The 23,073-nt window shown below is 42.8% G+C and overlaps 1 protein-coding gene across 4 annotated transcripts in view; it reads left to right on the top strand.

The window, feature by feature from the left end:
- KIF6 (kinesin family member 6) overlaps positions 1–23,073 on the top strand; it is a 352,942-nt gene that overhangs the window by 31,925 nt on the left and 297,944 nt on the right. For all 4 annotated transcript variants that reach the window (XM_053305319.1, XM_053305322.1, XM_053305332.1 and 1 more), the window contains exon 4: positions 12,563–12,710. In XM_053305319.1, the coding sequence (XP_053161294.1) occupies positions 12,563–12,710 (148 nt within the window). The remainder of the gene's footprint in view (positions 1–12,562; positions 12,711–23,073) is intronic.

Below are 23,073 nucleotides of genomic sequence, written 5' to 3'. Positions count from 1 at the left end.
TATTTCCCTCACTGTACATAATCGTTTTTACTGCTGCTTCTGTGTGTTTTTACCCATTGTATTGTTTTTATGTTTGTATTTTATAGATTTTAAATTTGGATTGTTTTTATATTTTTTAGCTTAATATTTTAATTGTCTTTTTATTGTATGTTTTAACTTTTGTAAACCGCCTTGGAGTTGTCTTTTAATGAAAGGTGGTATATAAATGCAACAATAAAATAAATAAATAAATAAATAATTTATTGGTTAATTTAAGACACCAAGATGATTGAGGTTCAATCGAAAGGAGCTTTGGCATAAGCCCTAGAGGGTGCAGATGACATTTAATCCAATAACAGATTATCTGCATCCAGGCCCTAGTCTCTAAGTAGTCCTGCCTCCAGACGAATCACCGAATTAGAGACACTTTTAGGTGCACCAAATAATGTTCTCAAGAAGCCTGATTGAATTCATTCAAGTTCATTAAAATTAACATACAGGCCCAGCTGTACTCCATAAAGAAGTTGGGGATTACTTTGGCTGAGTATAGCTTAGTGGCTGCAGGAATAAATCGGCCCTCCGAGACCAAAAAAAATTTCAATATAGCTGTTATACTACGCTTGACCGTATCTGTCACCATTCTGATATGTGCTGATTTATGGCCTCTGTGTTGAAAAACCACCCCCAAATAGTTAAACTGTTTTACCTGATCTACTTTATGTCCCTCAATTGTCCAATTAAAGATCTTAGCTCGGTTGTTAAAGCAGACAATCTTCATTTTAATGTAATTAATTACTAGATGTTTGTCTTTACAATAGGAAGCCAAAGCACCCAAAGCTCTCTTGAGGCCTATCCTAGACTGCGATAAAATAACAGCATCGTCAGTGTACAAAAGTACCGATAACCATTTATTGGCAATTGTAGGGACATGTATATCTAAATCTTGTAGCATCTGAATTAAACCATTAATATAAAAAATAAATTAAAAGGGGACAAGTATGCAGCCCTGCCTAACTCCCTTCCTTGTTACAACCTTTTCTGAGAGCTGACCAACAAAGTTAAGACGTACACGAAAAGTGGAGTTTTTGTGTAATTTATAAATTAGAAGTAATAATTTCTTATCAACTGATGTATTAAATAATTTTGCCCAGAGACAGTCTCTGGATATAGAATCAAAAGCCATTTGAAAATCAATGAAAGCTGCATAAAGAGAACTTTCCCCCACGGAAATGTGTTTTTCTATTAAATGTTGCAGAACAACACAGTGATCCATCACTGACCTACCTGCTCTAAAGCCTGCTTGTTCTTGTTCCAAAAGACCCTCTCGATCCATCCACTCACATAGCTTAATAAAAAGATGTTTTGTGTATAGTTTGCTTATCACGCTGAGAAGACTTATTGGCCTATAGTTTGCCGGGTCTTCCCTGTTCCCATTTGTATAAATTGGTACCACAACAGCCAATCCCCAATCCTCAGGGATTTGGCCCGTCCGGTCGATGTGAGTGAAAAGAGATGCCAAAATTGGGGCCCACCAATCGATGTCATCTATCAGAAAGTTAGGAGGAATAAAGTCATTTCCTGGAGATTTACCTCTTTAGTTATGAAATTAGACAAATTCCTGAACTGTGACTGAGGGCCAATGGGGGTAGTAGATTCAGAGAAAGCTCCAATTGTAAAGGTGAACTTTGTTTGCTATAAAGTACCTTAAAATAAGACTCCCACGTCTCTACTGAAATTGGAATTATTTTATGAGCATGAGAGTGGCACGAGACCGAAGTCTGACGCCATAAGCCTGCTGAATCATTATTCTTAACTGCATTGATAATGGCTATCCATCAATCCTGCATAGCAGCTTTCTGCTTGTGTCTTAAAAGAGACTTATACTCTCGCTTACAGTTCTCACTGGATCTCTATGATGGGCTCATTTTAAAAACAGTTTGATAGATAAACTAATGCCTTTTTTGCCAGTACACACTCGTAATCAAACCATTTGTTCTTATTTTTATGAGAGTAATTAGAATCCCTCAAACACGATTTGGAGAGCAAAGGCTTTAGTTGTTGAATTAGTGCCTCATAATTTAGACTCATGTTAAAATGATTCTGTGATACCTGATTGGCAGGCTTATCAGGATTAATTTCTTTGAATCCCATGGAGTCTGTAAGGGTAGCATGGAGCTTCTTCCTGTCTCTGAATTACACCATTCTTTTACTGTCGATGTAGTCTGCTGAGACCATTTAGATTTCAACCACCCTGTACCAGTCTTTATATCTAAGAGACTTTTAGAGAAGAGCCCGGTTACATTACAGGTCAGGGTGAGAGGGAAGTGGTCACTTTCAGATCTTGAAACTATTTTCATTTCCTCTACCCTTTTGAGAAAGTTTTGGGACACAATAAAATAATCAACTGTTGGTTGATTATTCCCTGAGACAAAAGTATATTGGCCCAACTGGTCACCTTTGACAGCTCCATTTAAAATAAATAAATCTAAGTTGTTAATAGTTTGTACCAATAGAAATCCAGTGAAATTACCTATCTTATCTAAAGATATACATGTAGAGGCATTAACATTTGTATCGGCATCTGGCAGATATGAAGCAAATCTATCAAATAGCATAGAATTATTATAACTCACTCTTGCATTGCAATCTCCACCCAATATAAGAGAGGCAGTTGGATAAGAAGAAGTTAAATACGTAAGATATGACTCCACAGTCTCCCATGGTGACTTAATCTGTGTGCAACAGAGCTATGGAAACAAATATACATTAACACAAATCATCTGGAAATTAACAGACGAAATCAGTACTGCCAATACCCAATTCCCATAAAAAGGTAATTTCTCAGCAAGGATGTTTAAATGCATAGCATCAAAAAGGGCCAGACTACCAGAATGCCTGCTACCTCTTTGGCTTGGAGTGAGCAAGGTCACAAACACAACATAATTAGGAAGGTCAGTTCCAGTCATCATCCAAACAAAAATTATATCAAATGTGGAGATGAAATTAACAAAATCAGGATTTTACAAGTTTACATATTTTCAAACTACTTAAACAAATGCTATTCCTCTTTCCCCCCATGCCAGTTATCTGTTTCTGTAGAAACTAAATACTATATTTTTGCAATAAAAAAAATAAAATATGTGTCGCTAGATATAAAAGGGCTAGACATATCTAGAAATGGAAAGCATTGCTAAATTGGTTTTATGCTACAGATTTGGCATAGACACAAAGAGATATTTTGTTGAGATTTTGTTTATTTTAATTAAAAGAACTTTTATCTGCACTTCAAATGAGAAAATATATTTAAGTAAAGATCTCCAAAGGGAAATCCTCCTTGAAAACATCTGTCTCAAAATTAAAAAGAAATTTTACCTTCCATTTTATCATAAACATCAGTACTTGAGAGTTGAATTTGCCAGCACTATGCCAAATTTTATTGTGGATTTAAAGGACTTCTATGATAAATTGAAGTACAAAGATATCAGAAAAACAATCTAGGACAGGGTTGTGATTGAAATACTAGAAGTTGACAAGTTTCTACTTTGTAGGGATTGTATGCTTACAGTTGCCACTTATACTTAGTAAGAGTTTCCCCCAAGAAGCTAATATAGTTGAAATGTTTAAATAGACTGTACTTTATTAGTGTGATGTAAGTGAGAAATACAGTTTTTGTACACCTTTGTGCTTTTCTTCTGTTGTTCTCTCTATGGTTTCTGAAAGACCACTTTATTTAAATGCTGCACACATTAAATGAAGCCATTAAATCTCAAATAAAATGAAATGTATCTAATGTATAAAAATGTATTTAACATAACTTGGTTATAGTAATAATGTTCTGTCTGGGATTTAAGGCCTATTCCCATGCTTGAGGCTTGTGGGAGTCTGAGATGGTAGATGTCAAATGGACATCTACCATATCAAAGATTCTCATCATTAGCCAAGGGCTCAGGGCAGCTTATGCTGTTGAGAACATCATGTGTTACTTTCATTCTTCCTTGCTATATAGTTCTGAGCTAGTTCTGACTATATAGTTGAAACTATATAGTTTCAGAACTATAGTTCTGAAAAATGAATGTTTTCAACAGCATAAGCTGCCCTGAGCCCTTGGCAGATGCTGAGAATCTGTGATATGGTAGATGTCCATCTGATATCTAGCACCTGAGACTCCCTTTTGGGGCTCCTCACAATCTCTTTTGGAGGATTTCACTACCCTAAATTGTTTGGTATCTTTTGGATTTACCTGCCCTAAATAGTTTGGTGTCATTTGCAAATTTGGCCACCTCGCTGCTTACTCCAACTTCTAGATCATCATCATCATCTATATATTTTTCTTAAATGTACCCATTGCTAATCCTATGCGTGGCAGCTCTTGTGAGAGTTTGTCTGTCAGGAGGAAGAGGTGGAGGAGGTGGTGGGCCAGGAGGAGGAGACGGTGGTGGCGGGCTGGCCTGGCCACTGTTAGCCAAGAGCCCCGTCATCCAGAAGGCGTGGGGGGGGGGAGAAGTGGGCAGGGGGAGAATAAGCGGGCCAGCTGGCTAGAAAGCCGGGTGCGCTGGTGGGGCGGGGGGAAGCACTGGTCCCAGTAAAAAAAGCACTGGTCCCAGGACAAACCCCGGGAAGACCCCACTTCTTTCTTTTCTCCATTGTGAAAATTCTCCATTTATAACTATTCTCTGTTTCCAGTTAGCAATTCACACATGTACTTGTCCCCTTATCTCATGACTGCTAAGTTTTCTCAGGAGTCTTTGATAGGGGAACTTTGTCGAAAGCTTTTGAAATTCCAGGTATACTATGTCAACTGGATCACCTTTATCCACATGCTGGTTGACACTCTCAAAGACCTCCAAAACGTTTGTGAGGCAAGATTTACCTCTACAGTAGCCATGCTGGTTCTCTCCCAGCAGGGCCTGTTCTTCTGTGTGCTTAATAATTTTATCCTTGAGAATGCTTTCAATCAATTTGCCTGGAACAGACATTAATTTCTGTTCATTAATTGAACAGAAAGTGTGACGCATGAACGTGTGAGGCACGCAAGTGGGACTGGAGGTGATCTGGTGCCAAGGATAGTCTTTCAGGTGTAGGTGTAGTCAAATGGAGCCAAGGGTCAAAAGTCCAGAGTCAACAGGGTGAGTCACACAGGCAAGTGAGGAGCATAGTCAAACAGAGCCAAGTATTTGAAGCCAGGAGTCAATATGAGGGCCTCACAGGAGCGAGCAGAGAGCGTAGTTGAACAAAGCCGCGGGTCAAAAGCCAGGAGTCAGTACATGATCACACAGGATAAGCAAAAGCGTAGTCAAATGAAACTGAGTTCAGAAGCCAGGCGTCAGAACCATCTAAGAAAATCAGGCAGGGCAGCTTTTCAAAGATGTTGCTTCAGTAGAATAAGCTCTTATATAACTGCTCTCAGATACAGCCTCAAGCCCCACCCTACTTCCAGAGTTTGTGGCCATTTAAAGCAGCTGTGCTCTGTTTTGTAACTACAGGCTCAAATGGTGAGGAGGTGAGTCCAGCACATCCTCTGAATCTGAGGTCATGGTAGCAGAGGCATATTCTCTAGGCGTGGTGCAGGTGGTGGTTCTTCCTGATAGGGTGTCTCTTTGGGTTCTTCATCTCCAGAGCTCTTGTTGCTAGATCCAGACTCTGCTGGTGATATGATTGAGTTCCTGAATAGAGCCTCAGGTCCAGGTTGTACAGCTGTACAATGGTGTAGTTTGTGATGATGTCATCTACCCCAATTCAGGGTGTCAGCTGTGTGAATGTTTGAGGTGGAGGTGGGCTTACTTGTGAAGATGTTTATTCTCAATTTAGATTATAGTGAAAGGAAAGTAGGCAGATTAGTTCTTACCAGAACTTCTTGTTTGTGTTGTCTTTTATAGGAGGATGTATAACTCTGTTCTGTGGCATTGTATACTCCATGCTAGAGGCGAGTACAGGCAGATAGGAGGAAAGGGTGATCCTGTCACACCAGTGTTGTATAGTTTACTGCGATCTGATATAAATCTGGAGCCTCACATCAACCATGCAAACCAGCCTTCATAAATATGGGAGAGAATTCTAAAGTGATAAATGGTTTCTATGGTTAAAAAGTAGGTTGGTGAGATTTGAAGGCATCATTATTTCAGAATGGCATTATGTGCTTCTGTCTTTTTGCTTTCAGGTGGTTTTCAACTCAGTAAGATATATCCAGACTCCACCTCTAAGTCTAGGAAAGACTTTAAGGGCTTACTTTGTCCTCTCTTTACTATAGTGCCAAGGCACTGACCACTCAAGATCATAAAGCAAGCTAATGCAAAAGATAAAATAATTGCTCACTTCCAGTGCTATGCTACAAAGTACAAAAATGTAATGCTCAGCTAATCCTAAAATTAACAAACGTGTTTCATTCTAACAATGTCCTTTGATATAACATATGAAAAAAAATGTCTGTTCCAAACTAAGGTGGAATATCTGCTTAATAACTAGGCAGAAAACAAATGTTTCTGACAATTCTGATATTTTTGTTGTGAGCCGGTGCTGGCTTTCTTTGGCATCTTGTTGTGTGCTTTTCTTTGAGATCTTGCTATTGTAGATTATTCTGAGCCATCTGGCAAATGCTTAGGCTTCCAGATAAATGAGTTGGAGGCCCTTTGCCTCTCTCATGGCACCAGACTAGCAGCTGACCTATACATGGCCCCATCCTCCTAGGAAAGAAGAGGAAGGTTTTGCTTTTCTTAGCTTGACTTATTTATAACTTTACTCATAAACAGAGTGCTCACGAATACTCCCCCCCTTTACATAACATGCATTGGGTCTCTCAGCTGAGCAAATCCAATATGATCTCTTTTTGAAGTCTAGTAAATCATAGGCAGAGAACAATTCTTTCCTGATTACTTTATCATTCTGAAATATTTTCATTGATATGATGGCAGGGAGATGATGGAACTATGGAAAAAGGTGTCTAGGATCCATTGTTGCAAACTACAGCTGTGTTTGTGCAAAGGTCTGTCCTTTGCTTTTACTGCTGTTTGTAGAATTGGAAATTACTGCTAACTTGCTGAAAGAATTCTAAAATAGTACTAGGTTGGAGAGCATTATTTGAGCATGCAATGTTTGAGTATACAATGGAGTGCTTCTGCCCTCAAGAGCTAGCATAATAATTCTCACAGAAGGAACAAATTATTTCTGTCCTCCTAGACAGGAAATAACGGCTAAGAGTACCCCTTTCAAATTGCTCAAGTGTTCTTTTGTTGAGGCAAACACATCATTTTGTATATTATATGATTACTCTGGGAAAAACAAGCTGAAAGTGTTCATCAGACTGTAGTTGTGTATTACAGGGAAGTTTGATAAAGAAAGCTGGCATTTAAGAAACTTGTAATCTAACTGTAATAGCTTTCTGTGGAACCCCAGTAATTCAATAATTACTGTACTAATTAATTAACTAAATTTACACACTGTATTGCAGAGGCTTTTAGCCCTTATTCTTGCACCAAAGTCTTGTGTGCCTTAAACTTGGGGTCACCCAATGAAACTGATTGGCAGTAGATTCAGGACGGACTAAAGAAAGCAGTTTTTCATATAATGCATAATTCATTTATGGAATTCACTGCTGAAACTTGTAGTGATGGCCACTTGTTTCGATGGTTATAAAAGGGGGATACACTCAATGAGGACAGATCTTTCACTGTTGCCTCAGTGCCTTTTTTTGTGGGATTCCTGGCAACATCTGGGTGGCCATGGTTGTAAACAGGATACTGAAGTTTACACACCCAGGGTTGTAGCTATAATTGAGCAGGTGGGTTCAAAGAACCTGGGCCCTCAGCTCCTGATGGCCCCACAGCTCCACCTCTCCCTGTTTTCTTCATTATCTCACTTACTCCGAGGGGCCATCGTGGAGAGTGGCGAACACGGGCCCCCTTTCTTCTAGCTACGTCCCTGCACATACCCTGGATCTGGTCCAACAAGACTCTTGTGCTCTTAAAAAAAGAAAGAAAACAAAATTACTTCTTCAACACTACTTACATGTTTTCTGCTCCTTTAGAAGTGACTTTTTGGGATTAGGAGACTGTTCTATGCTAAATACAGTTTTAGAATCAGATGAGGATCTACATGCAAATATATAATGAGGAAGAGGATCATATGAAATCTACCCATATTTTTGGCAATGAATAAAATACTGTAGCAACCTGTACTTTTAGAACTCTGTAATAATCTGTATCAATGTCATTTCAGAGCTTTGCTAAGGCAATAAATGGCTGCGTTGATTTGACTTTAAGCACTGGAACAAAAAGTGAAAGTCTTGAAGGACATTATAAATTGCATTTCATAAGGCCTAAAGCACTGATTTGTGTGCATAAAGAGAACAAGATATATAGGAGCAGAATTAATTTGCAGTTAAATTCGTGAATAATTCCTTAACTGATGGAATGAAGTGAGATAAGTTATTATCTTGGCTTTTGGTGAGTTTACAAGAACATAAAAATCACGAGGAAATGAATATTGGGAGCCAGAAAACATTTTTCATACAGAATGTCAAAATCAAATATGATTGAGTACCACCCCCTCCCATAAAGCAAGTCAAGGGCCATGGTTCCTGTCCCTACGTATGGGGCCAAGTGGGGGTTATCCCTTACTCTAGGTCTGGGGTTGTCTGGCAAAGTGAGAGCAATCCCACCTCCCCAATACTATAGACCTTTCTATGGAAGAGGTTTCTCTCCAACAGTTCTTTCCTTCAATGTTCTTTCCTTTATTTTTAACCTGGGATCTGGTTATCTACCCGATCACAGGTTGCCAGTTCAGTAGAAAGAAGGTAGCCATAGGCAGTTCATTTAACTTACAGCATTTAGTTCATTTAATGACAGCATGTAGCCCTCAGTAGGCACATGTATTGATCTCCCTGAATTGTGGTAGGCAGTTGTGCCATGGGAGTATCTCTTGGTCTTTTTTCCCCTTTCTCCATCCCTAACCCTTCTGTTCCACATCCTGTCTGTAATGTTCCAAGGGTGGTATTCTGTGGGTGGGGGTCTCCTGTAGTTTCCCCATTGTCATGTATGGGCCACTTCCTGGTTAAGGTTGGTCTCACAGTCATGATCAACCCCTGCATGGGTGGTGGATCACCAAAGAAGGCTGTTGGATCCAGTAGGATTCCAAGAGGCCTTGGTGGGTTTTATAGTTGGTTCTTCAGTGATTCTGTCAATGCCCTGATGGATACCTGGAACAGAAAACTCACCAGGGCAGTAGACATGATCACTCCTAAGCGTTCTCTCCAACCCACTTTGAAATTAGCTCCATGGTATGAAAAAGAGCTATGGATGCTGAAGCAGCAAGGTAGATGACTGGAGTACAAATGGAGGAGGACTCATCTCAAATTTGAGAAGACACAGTATAAAGCCCAGTTGAAGGCCTACATTGTGGCAATGTGTGCAACAAGGAAGTCATTCATGCATGGTGTCTGCAAGTTCATATCCAGGAGAGCCATTCCAGGTTGTTTGGGGTCTTACTCAAGCCCCCTCAGTTTCAAATGTGCTCCCAGAAACAGTGTCTCACGGTGATGCTTTTAATGAGTTTGCAGATGAAATCTCTCACATCCAGTATTTTTATAAGGCCAGTTCGCGGGGATGTCCAGCAATGCCTCCTGTAGGATTAGATTGGGTCTGTTTCAATTTGTGACTTCTGAGGATGTGGACAAGCTGCTTTGAGTGGTACAGCCTACCACCTGTTCTTTGGCTCCTTGCCCAACATGGCTGATTTCATCTTGCAGGGAGATTATTGGAGCTGGCCTAGTTGACATCATTAATGCCTCACTGAGGGAGGGCAGGATGCCTCATTTGAAGGAGACAGTGGTCAGGCTTCTTAAGAAGCCTGCCCTAGATCCCTTGGTGATGGATAATTATAGTCCTGTCTCCAGCCTCCCATGGTTGGGTAAGATGATTGAGAGGGTGGTGGTTAAGCAGCTTCAGGAAGTCTTGGAGGAAACTGATTATCTAGAACTATTTCTAACTGGCTTTATGGTGGGCTGTGGGGTTGAGACTTCCATGGTCGGTCAGGGAACTGACAGAGGGAGAGAGACACTGTTAATTCTTTTGTATCTCTTGGTGCCTTTCAATGCAATCGGCCATGGTATCCTTCTAGATTGTCTGAAGGATCTGGGAATAGGAGACACTGCTTTGCAGTGTTTCTGCTTCTATCTCTCAGGTAGATTTCAGATGGTGGTTCTTGATGACAGTTGCACTTCAAAACAGGAGATGTTATATGGAGTTGCTCAGGGTTTTATTCTGTCACCAATGCTTTTTAACATCTGCATGAAACTGCAGGGTGAGTTCATCAGGGGATTTGGTGCTGGGTGCTACCAATATGCTGTTGACACCCAATCCATGTCATCATTATCAGGAAATGGTATTATCTCCCTAAATGCCTAGCTACAGGCAGTAATGGGCTGGATGAGGGATAATAAATTGAAGCTGAATCCAGGCAAGGTGGAGTTGTTCATTGTGCATGGTCATAATCTGAAGAACAGGATAGACTCTGCTATTCTGGATGGCTTACACTCCCCAAGAAGGAACAGGTATGTAGTTTGGCAGTGCTCTTGGATCCTAGTCTCCAGGTGTTTCAGGTTGAGGCTATGGCCAAGAATGCTTTTTACCAGCTTCGGCTGATATGACAGCTCTGCCTGTTCCTTGAAGAGAATGACCTCGAAACAGTGGTATATCAGCCAGTAACCTCCAGGCTGGACTACTGCAGTGTGCTCTGCATAGGGCTTCCTTTGTACTTGATTGGAAACTTCAGTTAGTTCATAATGCGTCACCTGAATTGATCTCCAGGATAACTCAGAGACCATGTCATGCCTGTTCTTAAGCAGTTGCACTGGCTGCCAGTATGTTTCCAGGTGAAATATAAAGTGCTGATTATCTCCTTCAAAACCCTGAATGGCTACGCCCAGGTTACTTGAGAGAACACCTTCCCCTGCATGATCCCCATCTCTCATTAAGATCATCAGGAAAGGTCCGTCTTTGGGTACCACCCGTTCATCAGTGGCAACCTGGGTTCGGGCTTTCTCAGTTGTTGCCCCTAGATTGTGAAAAATGCTCCGCATGAATATAAGAGGCTTACTGTCTTTGGAGGCCTATGGGAGAGCCCTAAAGACTCATTTTTTAACCTGGCTTTTAATAATATTTAATTTGGTTTTAAATTGATTTAAAAATGAGCTTTATATTGATTTTTTATGTTTTATGTTAACCACCCTTAGCCATTCTGGGATGGGAGTTACATAAATGGCAAATAAATAAGTAAATGGTTTCTGAGATGAACTGTCTGTCTTGGTGCTTTCTAAAGGCATCATTGGACAAGTCATGCCATTGCTATGTTTGCTTTTGGAACTCCAGCATGTAGATATGTATATTGAGTTCACAAATTGATGCAGCAGAGTGTCTGACATTTAAATGTAGAATGTGAAAGAATATTACTTTTTGTTTGGTTCAGGAAAGGTTAAAACGTGTAAGCAATATCCAGTCACATCTACAAAGATTCCCAAGGCTACATTGGTCCTAGAGTGAAGGTTTATAAACTTATATTGGTTATCTGTGGATAATGTCCTGTGTTGTCCTGTAGACCAGCATTCATGAGGTCTGGTGGGTAATGAGATAAGGTGACAAGGCAGAGTGGGTCAGATACATTACGATGGACAGGTCCACAGGACATGTTGATCCAACAACACTCAGAGGTAGACTGAGCTCTTAGTTTCCTCTGAGCTCAGTTTACTCCTGCTGGATGTTGCTGGCACTGAAATACAGATATAAGGGTGGGTCATGGTGGGGGAGGAGCTGGTGGCTGCTACTAAATATAAACAAATATTTATACAGTCATCCCTCGCCAACCCCAAGGTTTCGTTCCAGAAAAAGGGATCCGTTCCATATTCATGGTTGGTAAGGCTTTAAAACCAGTGGGAAACAGGGAGTTAGGGGAGTCACGGCTATGAAAAGACAGCAAAATACAGTTCAAAATTTAAAAAAAATCACCCCCTGAGCCCTGGAAATCACAACCCCACCCTACCCCCCAAATTACCAAAAATCTTGTCAAACTGCAGATACACGGGTCATGGTTGGCGAGACCTGCCACAATTTCCCAGTCGTGGATAAAACCGTGACTGTGAAGCTCACGGTTGGTGAAGGATGACTGTATTCCGCTTTTCAATAAAAGTTCCCAAAGTGGTTTACATAGAGAAATAATAAACAAAGAATCAACGATGGCTCTGTGTCCCCAAAGGGCTCACATTCTAAAAAGAAACATAAAACCGTAACTGGAGGGCTTGGGTTCCAAGGGCTTCAGATTACTTGGGCTCTCCCAGTGCTGTCTCGAAGGGCTTCAGTTCTGGAGTCCTCTTAGTCACTGGCTGGTGTCAGGGTCTGGTGCTGATTCTGGTGCCGGTTCCACTGCTTTGGGGTCAGATTCGGAGTCACTAGTCAGAGTGGTCTTGACAGATAATTCTTATTATTATAAAAGATTAATTAATTATACATATACATATACATATACTGACCCATCTGAATGGCTCTGGGCGATGTATGATGTGCAAATATTTTAAATTTCTTTGTTCTTCCATTTTCAGTGCTCTAGCTGGCTATAATGGTACCATATTTGCTTATGGACAGACAGGCAGCGGTAAGACATTTACCATCACTGGGGGTGCAGAACGTTACAGTGATCGAGGCATCATTCCACGGACACTGTCTTACATTTTTCAGCAGTTGCAAAAGGTATGGGCTACCCTTGGTGCTCTTTAGCTGTAACAACAATTCATTGACTGATATGATGATATAATAAAGGAAAGAAACCTTAATTTTAGGGTAGCATCTGAATTAAACATACAAAGGAAAGGCACATTTCCCCCCTGTACTGGAGTGCATCAGTATGGGATCGTCACTGAGCATGCTTGAAACAGGCCGGAAATAATGAATGCTAGTTCCTCTCTCCAGAGGGTGCCATCCCCAGTTCCGGTCCTGTCTGCTTGAGGCTCACACGCTGAGAGTTTTTGCTCTACAGGATTTTTGGGAGATAGCTTGGATTTACTCTCCCCCCTACCCTGTCCTCTTCCTTTAGAGTGTGCAAGGGCAGGAAGGAGCTTGCCTTAGGCCTTTTTTGTTTCTTTTGACAACCTTTGCAAACAGTTCTTTCGTTAATTTGGCTGACTGGCTTTTTTGGCTTTTGTTTTGCACTTGTTCTTTTTGTTCCGGGTTTGTTCTTACGGCTCAGCATTTAGTCTCCAGCATGGAGGTGGCCACGCCGAAGAATGCTCAGAGTCTCTCTCTCGGAGGAGTCTCTGGTCTCCGACCAGTTTGCTTGAGCTTTGCCGCCTGTTTTTTCTGCACCTTTGGCACCCTCTATTGCTACACCCTTTCCCACTCTGTTGGAGGCACTGGTGCCGGACCACCTCCTATCTCCTCACAAGGCTGCTAAGAAGTCTAGACATAGTAAGGAGGCTAACGGAGGCAAAATATAAAAAAAGCAAAGAAGTTTTCAGCTTCTGTTTGCCTCAGCGAGCACCTGCTTATTCAGGCAGTTTGTAAGCGAACGAAACCGCATTCCAGGGAACAAAAGGCAAAAAAGGGGGAAGGACGACTATCACCTGTGGTTGATGTTGAAGGGAAACCGGCTGGTCTGCGCAGTCCCCCGCATACTACACAAGCCACCCAGAGGAAGGAGGTACGCCTAGCATGCTGGTGGGCTCACATGACCAAGGGGACATGGAGTCTGGCGATGCCTTACCATCGGATGTGTTGCCGCCCAGGGGGCCTTCAGGAAATGCCACTCCTCCTCCTATGGGGCCAGTGCCCGCTCCCTTCCCACCCGACATAGCTGGCTGGCTAAAAGAATTTTTTACTAAATAATGCCTGCCATTGCTCTCGCAGCCCCAATCACCAGCTCAACTGGCTCCCTTGCGGCTACCTCGCCCTTCCCCAGTGGCACCATTACTGCCTGCCCACCTGTCGCAACCCAACAGACGCCTATCCTCTTCCTCTGCAGATTCCAGTCTGAGGAGGGAGGATATTCCTCCTCTAGAACGAGGGTGTTTCGCTCCCAAGCCGTTCAAACATAGGCACAAGTGGCACCATTGCCCTCTCTCATCTAGCTTGGATTCTGGGTTTAGGGGCCCCAAACTCCCCAATAACCCAGAGAACCTTCCCAGCCAGCTGCCCCGGTGGCCCTGGTGGTCCCTCCTGTTCTGTCTTCTCCAATCCAGCCCCTTTTACCCTTGCCAAACCCCCCACCCCTTGTTCCCCTCCATCCTGAATCTGCCTCTGATTCTGATCCACCCGTGCCCCTGCACCACAATGAGTCAGATAGAGAAGATGGGAACTCTCAGAGGAAGTAACTGCTCTAGTAGCACCTACCTCCTCCCATCTCTTTTCATCTTCTGACTTTGATGTCCTCTTATTTAAAGCTAAGTGGGCAATAAATGGTGTTTCTCTAGCAGATGTGACCCAACCTTCAGAACTAGATCTGAATGTTTCCCCCCTCTCTTGGGGTCCCTCTACGTCAGTTCCCTTTCAGTTCTTGTTTAAGCAGGTGTTGTTAGTGGAATGGCAAAACCCAGTTTTCAGTAGACTCATTTGTTCCTATCCCACGAAACACTATGCCCTGTCCCCCGAGGTTACCTCCTTGCTGGCAATACCCTGGGTAGATCCTCCCATTGTGCAGATTGTTTCAGGAACGTTCCTGAATATTGAGAACCAGGAGCAGTTGAGGTCTACTGAGGACAGAAAATGTGATCTATGGCTAAAGAAGGCCCATGAGGCTTCCTCCACTGTTATTAGAGCAGCTACAGCTAACTATTTTTGCTAGGGCCTCCATTTTAACAGCCAAACAGCTTGACCTGTTAGTCCCCCCTGGGAATTCTAAATTGAGGCAAGGCATCAATAAAATTGCTAAAGCTGCTGCCTTTATGGCAGATTCCAGCCTTGACTGTATCCAGCAGGCTGCTAGAGTTTTACGCAGATCTCTGTGGCTCAAAGGATGGCAAGTAGACTCTAAGTCTAAGATTGCCTTAACAGCATCTTCCTATTCAGGGACTAACCTCTTCGGTCCTTCCCTAGATCCTGTCCTAGGGGAGACCAAGGATAAAAAGAAGGCTATGCCTACTACCAGAAGAGACTTTTGCAGAGGTTTTTGCAACCCCGCTCATTCTTTTCAGAACCAAAGATGGTCTCATGCCTCTTCTTCCTTTTGATCAGGAAAATTTAAAAATACCAACTTTAGGGGCACTGGAAAATACCAATGGAGGCAATGGTTCAGAGGAGCATCCAGGCCACAGGGAAATAGAGCCCCCAATGCTGCCACCCACTATAATAAGCGACAGTGACTCCCTGCACATAGGAGGCAGGCTTCAACGGTTCACTCTCACGTGGCTGTCCACGACCTAAGATCGTTGGGTGATAAGACACGGTTTTTCGGGGCTATTCACTGGATCGAATACCTCACAACTCCTTCTACATGACCCTGTGGTCCTGGAGACTGGGAAAGCATCTTCTGATGAACGAGGTGATTAAACATCTTCTTCGGATTCAGGCAATTGAGCCCATTCCTTGGAGACAAAGATGTTCAGGCATTTACTTGCTTCTCTTCCTGGTGCCTAAGAAGGATGAGTCCTGGAGGACGGTTCTAAACCTCAAGCACCTCAACAAGTTCATCAGAAAAAGGAAATTCAGGATGGAGTCCTTGTGATCCATCAAGCAATACTCCCAAGTGACTTCCTCACAGCAGTGGACCTCTCAGAGGCGTACCTGAACATTCCTATTTTCCCGCAGCACAGAAAATTCCTACACTTTTCCTACAACAACTTCAGTTTTCAGTATTGGGCACTACCGTTTGGCCTAGCTTCAGCCCCACAAGTGTTCACAAAGATAATGGTGGCGCTCACAGCCCATCTCCGCCTACAGTGGGTGTGCATTCATCCGTACCTGAACGACCTCCTCATCAGGGCTCCGTCTTTTCCAGTAGCTCAAGCACTCTTGACATGTCTCAAGGACCATGGGTTTGTCGTAAACCTGAGCAAAGGTCACTTGCACCCCTCACAATCGCTACAACACTTAGGAGCCATTTTCCACACCGTTCTGGTAACCATGACTATTCCACCTGGAAGGAGGGACAGGATTGTGTCCACCATCTCCCCGCTACTCCGGGCAAGGTCAGCAGACTTGATGCTGCTAGCTCAAATTCTGGTGCTGATGATCGCCAGCATGGAATGTACTCCCTGGACCAAGTGGTATTCCTGGCCTCTTCAATGGCTCCTCATGCCGTTCCAGGATGCTATTATGTCTGTGGATCACCAACCAATACCCCTCTCGAGTCAAGTCAAGAGGGGCTCTCTCTCCATTTGGTGGCTCTCCCCAGCTCTAAAATGGGTTTGCCCTTCACAGAGCTGCAGAGGATTGTAATTATGGCAGATGCCAGTCTCACAGGATGGGGAGCAATCTGCGAGAGCCTTCCAGCTCAGGGACCCTGGTCCGAAGCAGAAAAGAGATGGAGCATCAACCGTCTAGAGCTGAGGGCAGCCAGACTAGCTCTCCTCCAGTTTCAGGCCCTGGTCCAGGGCAGGCACGTGATGGACAATACCACCACCAAAGCCCACATAAACCGCCAAGGGGGGTACCCTCTCCAAAGGTCTGATGAAGGAATCCGACCTCCTCTTCAGCTAACCGTGAGGCATCTTCTTTCTGTATCCGTGGAACACCTCAGCGGATCAGACAACTTGCAGGCAGATTGGCTAAGCCATCAGTCAGTGTATCCATCAGAATGGAGACTACATCCACAGGTCTTCCACCAAATTTCCAAATGTCTGGGCACTCCTCTGGTGGACCTCTTCGCATCTCCTCTCAATGCCCAAGTACCATGGTTCTTCTCCAGGTTTCTGTCCCAGCAAGGGGAAGCCACGGATGCTCTCACGTCTCCATGGCCCCCGGGACTGCTTTACGCATTCCCACTGACACCTGTTCTTCTAAAGGTCATCAGAAAGTTACAACTGGCAGGAGTGGATATCATACTTGTCGCCCCTCACTGGCCACGTCGTGCATGGTTCGTGGACCTGGTCAACCTGTCGATTCGTTCTCCATGGCATCTTCCACTCTGCCTTGACCTCCTGTCACAGGGGCCCATAGACCATCCAGATACCAAGTGGCTCCAACTTTGCGCCTGGAGATTGAGCGCCCAAAACTAGGCAGTAGTGGTTATTCTCAGCAGGTTCTAGATACCATCATAGTGTCTTGCCGCTCGGCTACTCAACCAAACCACCTGGGCAGCTTTCTCCAGATGGGCTTGTAGGAATCACAGCAATCCCATCTTGGCGGGGGTTCCTGAGGTACTGGCTTTCCTCCAGTCTGGCCTGGAGTCACGACTGAAGCCGTCCACATTGGAGACAAGTCTCTGCCCAGGCTTCGGTGTTGGACATTGTGGATCCTGGTACCTAGTCTCTGCACCTCCACATTTCTTGTTTTCTGGGAGGGGCTTCCAATTTGGCTCCTCCTTCAGTCCCTTGCTTTCTCTCATGGAACCTTAATAAAGTTTTGAACGCTCTCACGTCTCCGCCCTTCGAGCCCTTGAGTTCTATTCCCCTGAGGATTCTCTCGTACAAGACTCTTTTCCTGGTGGCCATCACTTTGGCCCACAGGGTTTTGGAATTAGGGGCTCTCTCGGTTCGCAAGGAATGTCTTTTTCAACCCAATGCAGCTATTCTGAGATTAGACCCATTTTTTTTTAACCAATGGTATTCTATCTCTCACAGGAGATAATCTTACCTTCCTTCTGCCCCAATCCCTCCCACCACAAGGAAAAGCTCTGGCATAATCTGGATGTTCGCCGTGCCTTACGGTTCTACATTCGATGCACTAAGGATGTCAGAGTGTCGGATGCGGTGTTTGTTTCCTTCCAGTCTCATAATCTAGGTCAGAAGGCATCTAAGACCTCATTGGTGGCCTGGATTAAGGCATGCATTAAGCTCGCCTATGAGTCTCTAAATTTAGTTCCCCCGATGGGGGTTACAGCACATTTCACCCATAGCATGGTGGCGTCCACAGCCTTCTCTACTCAAGCACCACTGTCTGATATCTGCAGGGCAGCTACTTGGAGTTTGGCTACACCATTTGTTTGTCATTACAAAATTCCCTCCTCTGCCTCATCTCAGGCCACCTTTGGCTGTAGGGTACTTCAGCAGCTATTCCGAAACATCATATCCCACCCATGTCTCAGAATATTGCTTAGGCATGTCTCATACTGATGAGCTCCAGTACAGGGGAAAAGGGAACTTTGGTCTTACCTGTGAAGGGCTCTTTTTCCCTGTAACTCAGGCTTCCTCAAACTGCGGCCCTCCAGATGTTGCTGAACTACAACTCCCAGCATACCCAGCCACATAAAATTGTGTCTAGGGATGCTGGGAGTTGTAGTTCAGCAACATCTGGAGGGCCGCAGTTTGGGGAAGCCTGCTGTAACTGGACCTCATCAGGCCCTCCCGGATTTTTTCTTTTGGGAGCTTTCTCGCTAGTCTTCTTGTATATAGTTGGATGGGCTAGGTTCGTTTTTGGGTGGAGGCTGCTCCAGGGTTCTAGTTTTTAGATTACCTGCCTTCCATATCTGCCTCCCTCTGACCCTTCCTGTTTTCCCCTTTTCTTGAGTTGGTTAACATTGTAGTCCTTGAGTTCTCTGGTTTCCTCAGCAAGGTCTCAGCTTTTAGACTCACTCTGTTTCAGTCCTGGAACTGGGGATGGCACCCTCTGGTGAGAGGAATTAGCGTTCATTTATTTCTGGTCTGTCTCGAGCATGCTCAGTGACTGATCCCATACTGATGAGCTCCAGTTGCATGGAAAAAGAACCCTTCACAGGTAAGACCAATGTTCCTATTCAATCCCACCTCCATACGAATAGCCTTACTACAATGAGAACATAAATGTGAATTTAACATCATTTACTTTGGTTTCATTCTCCCACCTGAGAGACAGACTTCCACTTCCTCCCTGCCCTTCCTGATGTAGTGAGCAGCTAGGCATTAGGCCTTTCCTATCTCTCTGATGTATTTCCTAAATAAACTACTTTACTTAGAACTTTAACTTCATGTCTCCAGACAATGTTAATTAGCAGTGCTCTCCTTACTTGTGCACTTCCGCTGCGGATGAGGTAGACCAATGATCTCCAATCCAAAATCTCTAACATAAAGGGAGGTCCCATCAAATGAATGGCAATCTGTCTCATTCAGGTCATCAATATAAAAATAAATACCAGCCAAAAATGTGCAAAGGCAAATCCATTACATATAGAATAAATTATACCTGTAGCATAATTCTGATTGCTATATTTTGGCTTTCAGAAATGTGAAGTATTTGGGGTGGGGAAATAGGGGTTGATTGAGTTGGATGCTCTGGAGCTTAGGAAACTGTGTGTCAGTAAGAACAAGATTCAGGAATTGAGCAGTAAATTAAAGTTACCAGTAGGGGAAAAAAGATCAGGTGACAAATCCAGTAGGCAGAGCCATAGAAGCTGAAGAGTTGTCAGGTCCAAATCAAACTCATCATAATAAGCTGAAGAGTTGTCAGGTCCAAAGCTACAACACCCATGTGACTGACATGGAGCAAAGTATCTGGAAAAACAGGAGTTAAGTAAATGGGACAGGTAGGGCTGGATGGCAGATTATCTGAAAGAGAGAGGCAGATGGACAGCAGATTTCTGGTCTGCAGAAGGCCATTTTATGAAGGCAGCAGTAAAGCAAAGCCATTCCTGGTGAAGGAAATTTGTTTCATGTTATTGACGAGTGATTAAGCACTTCCACATGGTTATAGCTTTTGGCAGCTGTACCCATAGCTCTGCTTCCTCATCCCAACAGAGATATTGGGTCTGGGAACCAGGGTAATGGGAAACCTCCTATAGAAATTGTTCCTACATTTTCAAATCTTTTTAAACAAATTGATAATTTTTTCAAAGTAAACCAAAATTTTGATAACAAATTTGGAACCAGATAAACAGTTCATCCTGAATGTGCAAAAAAGTAATATGAAGATCTTTTTTGCTGTATTATACATGTTCAAAGATAGAATTTGGATAGTTCTATTTTTGTTGGCCTTTTCTTTATTGTTAAATGCATATTTGAAATCCTTGTGAATGACATGAAAGAGGTTGATTCACTGACTCTGGCAAGAGAAAGAAGAGGTAGGTATTAGGCATTCATCTGTGTGTAGCTGCACCTGCAGACCACATGAGCCAGGTAAGTCTGTGAACAGTAAGAACAAAATGAGTGTTTTGTCGAGAATATGTTCTTCTCAAGATACTTTTCCCTCCATCTGTTTTGAATTTAACATTTTAAGATTGATTAAAAACAATATCTGGACTTGAAGGACTAGTTAACAAGATTTTGTAGAAGATTTTGAAGGGTAAATTGCACTCATAATGCACAGTTCCACAGGTGAAGCTGCCAATGAATGTTCTGATGGTAGGCTGGTTAAAGCTATGACTGCATTATGAGATACAGTGTTTAATGTTAAGTAAGGCTGGGTTGCTAAATCGGTTTAGGAATAGGATCCTGGCTATTAAGTGTCCACTTTTAGTTTCCTTTATTGTTCATGTTCCTTTGGTTTCTCTTGCATATTATAAGCCCCTTCTGCATCCTTTCACCAGTTCCTTTACTGGTTTCTCTTAATAAGAATTTTAATTATAAACCTTTAATCTTTATTACTACTTCTCCTTTTGCAGTACTCAAACTGTTGGATGTTTTGTGCCTTTTATTTGTACAGTGCCATAACTTGTGTCTTGCTCTTGTTAGGTGCACACACAGCAGGTGCAGTCTACCAGTGTATTTTCCAAAGGGCTTTTTGGTGTTGGGCTGTGTTCATAGTCAATATTTTGAGTGGCTAGATGGCTTGGAAGAGGCAAATCTGCCCCACCTTAGGCTACTGATATAGCAGTAGTATTGGAAGCAATGCATTTTAGACTATGAGGATTGATTCCAAAAGAAATGGCTAAAACCGAAGGCTGAGTTGCACACCTCACAAAGTAGACAATGGAGTTATATGATTAATTGTGGTTGTTGAGTCTTTGGTAAAGTCTGAGCAAGCTCATAAAGTGGGTTAAGCAATAGCATAGAAAAACATTCAGATTAAAAGTTCATCATAAATCCAGTACTTGCCTGTCAACCCACCTCTGTTAGTTGTATGTGCTTTTCATAGGTGCATTATTTAGCACAGGGTGTGTGTGTGGGGGGGGGGGACGGACCCCTAAGGCAGAAAAATATTTGTGTGGACTGCTGGGAACCATGACATTTATTCAGAAAATGTCTGGATATGCTCTCATCACCTGGTGCTAGAATACGAATGCCTCCATTAAAAAGTGGCTGAGACAGGAACACATCTTCATGTCTGTGAGCTGATGCAGATGTGCTCTTAAGAGATCACAGATAGGTCATGGGATCATGTCCTCTCTCTAAGCCACCTTCCTTAACTGTCAGTGAGCATTGTGTCAGCACCAGTGTTGGCTGTTTTAAAGCTTATCAGAGGACCACTTAACAAACATTTAAAACCAGGATTTAACTCTGGTTAAATGAGAACCCTGATTAGTCTTATATCATTAGGCCCGGTTCAGATGGAACACAGAACTGTGGGTCCAATGGACCCATGGTACCGCACCCCCTCCCCCACTCTGCCATTTTCATTTGGACGTTGGGGAAAGCTGCATCTCTGTAGACAGTAAGACTGCAGAGAGGTGGGGGAGCTGGCTGTGGGGGCTTCCTTCTTTCCAAAAGGACAGCTATGACAGGAGCCCACACAGCCAATCGGGCTGGAGTGATGAAGGAACTTCCTCCCTCAACTCTGGTTCTGTGGGGCAAGTGTTTGCATGTAACCCTGACACCACAGAAACAGAATCTGCAGCAATGAAATTCCGTTCTGACTGAAGGTTCAGAATGGAGTTTGGTAAGGGAAACTGCGGGTCACTTTCCCCTGCAAACTCAATTTCTTTGAATCGGGACATTTGGGTTAGGAAACCAGAGGTGATGAGACCTATGCTTTCCTATTATGTCTGAACCAGGCCTTAGTGTTGTCATAATAATGAGCTGGGCATCACAAAGAAAGGGGAAAGCCGTCAGACCTTTTTTTAATAGATAAAGGTTCAAAAGTCTATAAGGATCTACAAAATGTATGAATGTTCCATTAATACAAACTTTAATAGCACCAAACACATCTATTTTATCTTCACCTGTTTGGTCTCTATAGGTAACTGGCCAGGTCATTGACCTGATTCAAGCACAATGGTTCTAAAGTTTGAAGTTGGTATATTAAAAAAGCTTCCCTTTGTAGGACAGCAGTTTTAAACAGGTATCTAGGTAGTTTGTAGCCTGTTTCCTCCTGCTCTAAGCAGGGCTTCATCAGAAAAAGTTTTTAGCAATTTTCATTAGTGGCTCATTCTACAAAGAATTAAAAAACCCCACAATAATACAGTGATCTCTTCACTCTCAGCAGAATTATTATATAAACTCAAAAAGAGGGACGGTTTACTTACTTTGTTGTTCTTTACTTTAGACAATTTTCATTAATAGCTCTTTTTCAGTAGTTTCTCATTGGAACTCTACTGATTCAGGATCACTCAAAAAACAACTCCTGCAATGCTGCTTAATATACACTTCAACCTCCCTCAGCTTTATACACTCCCGTTAATTAACAGTGTGATCATTATCCAATCAATTATATAAATACCTAAGGTCTAACGGCTTTCCCCTTTCTTTGTGATGCTTTGATATCTGCGTTTTCTGCACATGTGTGTTACTGCCTATAATCTTAGTCTCAGTACTCACCTGCTTAGTATTGTTTAGAGTTTTCCCCCTAGCTTGAGTACAGGTTTGAGAACTTTGCATTATATTTCCCTCATGTAAAGTGAGACTTGGAGGGAAGCAAATGATGAATTTTGCTAATTGCTGCTTGGAAACAAAATATAGTGGAAACTTTAATTAGCTGGAAACAGATAAATAAGTGTTCTTATTGTATCTCCAAGAGGATGTGGCAGCCTGATGTGATTACTTCAGCAAATTACTGCAGCAGGAAATGATAGAACTTTGATAGTTGTGCCATCATATTTCACAAAAGAGAAAATGAA

The sequence above is a fragment of the Hemicordylus capensis genome, chromosome 1 (assembly GCF_027244095.1).
Source record: "Hemicordylus capensis ecotype Gifberg chromosome 1, rHemCap1.1.pri, whole genome shotgun sequence".
In the NCBI taxonomy this organism is placed as follows: domain Eukaryota; kingdom Metazoa; phylum Chordata; class Lepidosauria; order Squamata; family Cordylidae; genus Hemicordylus; species Hemicordylus capensis.
The sequence above is the reverse complement of the archived record's forward strand: the minus strand, read 5'-3'. Positions and strand labels throughout refer to the sequence as shown.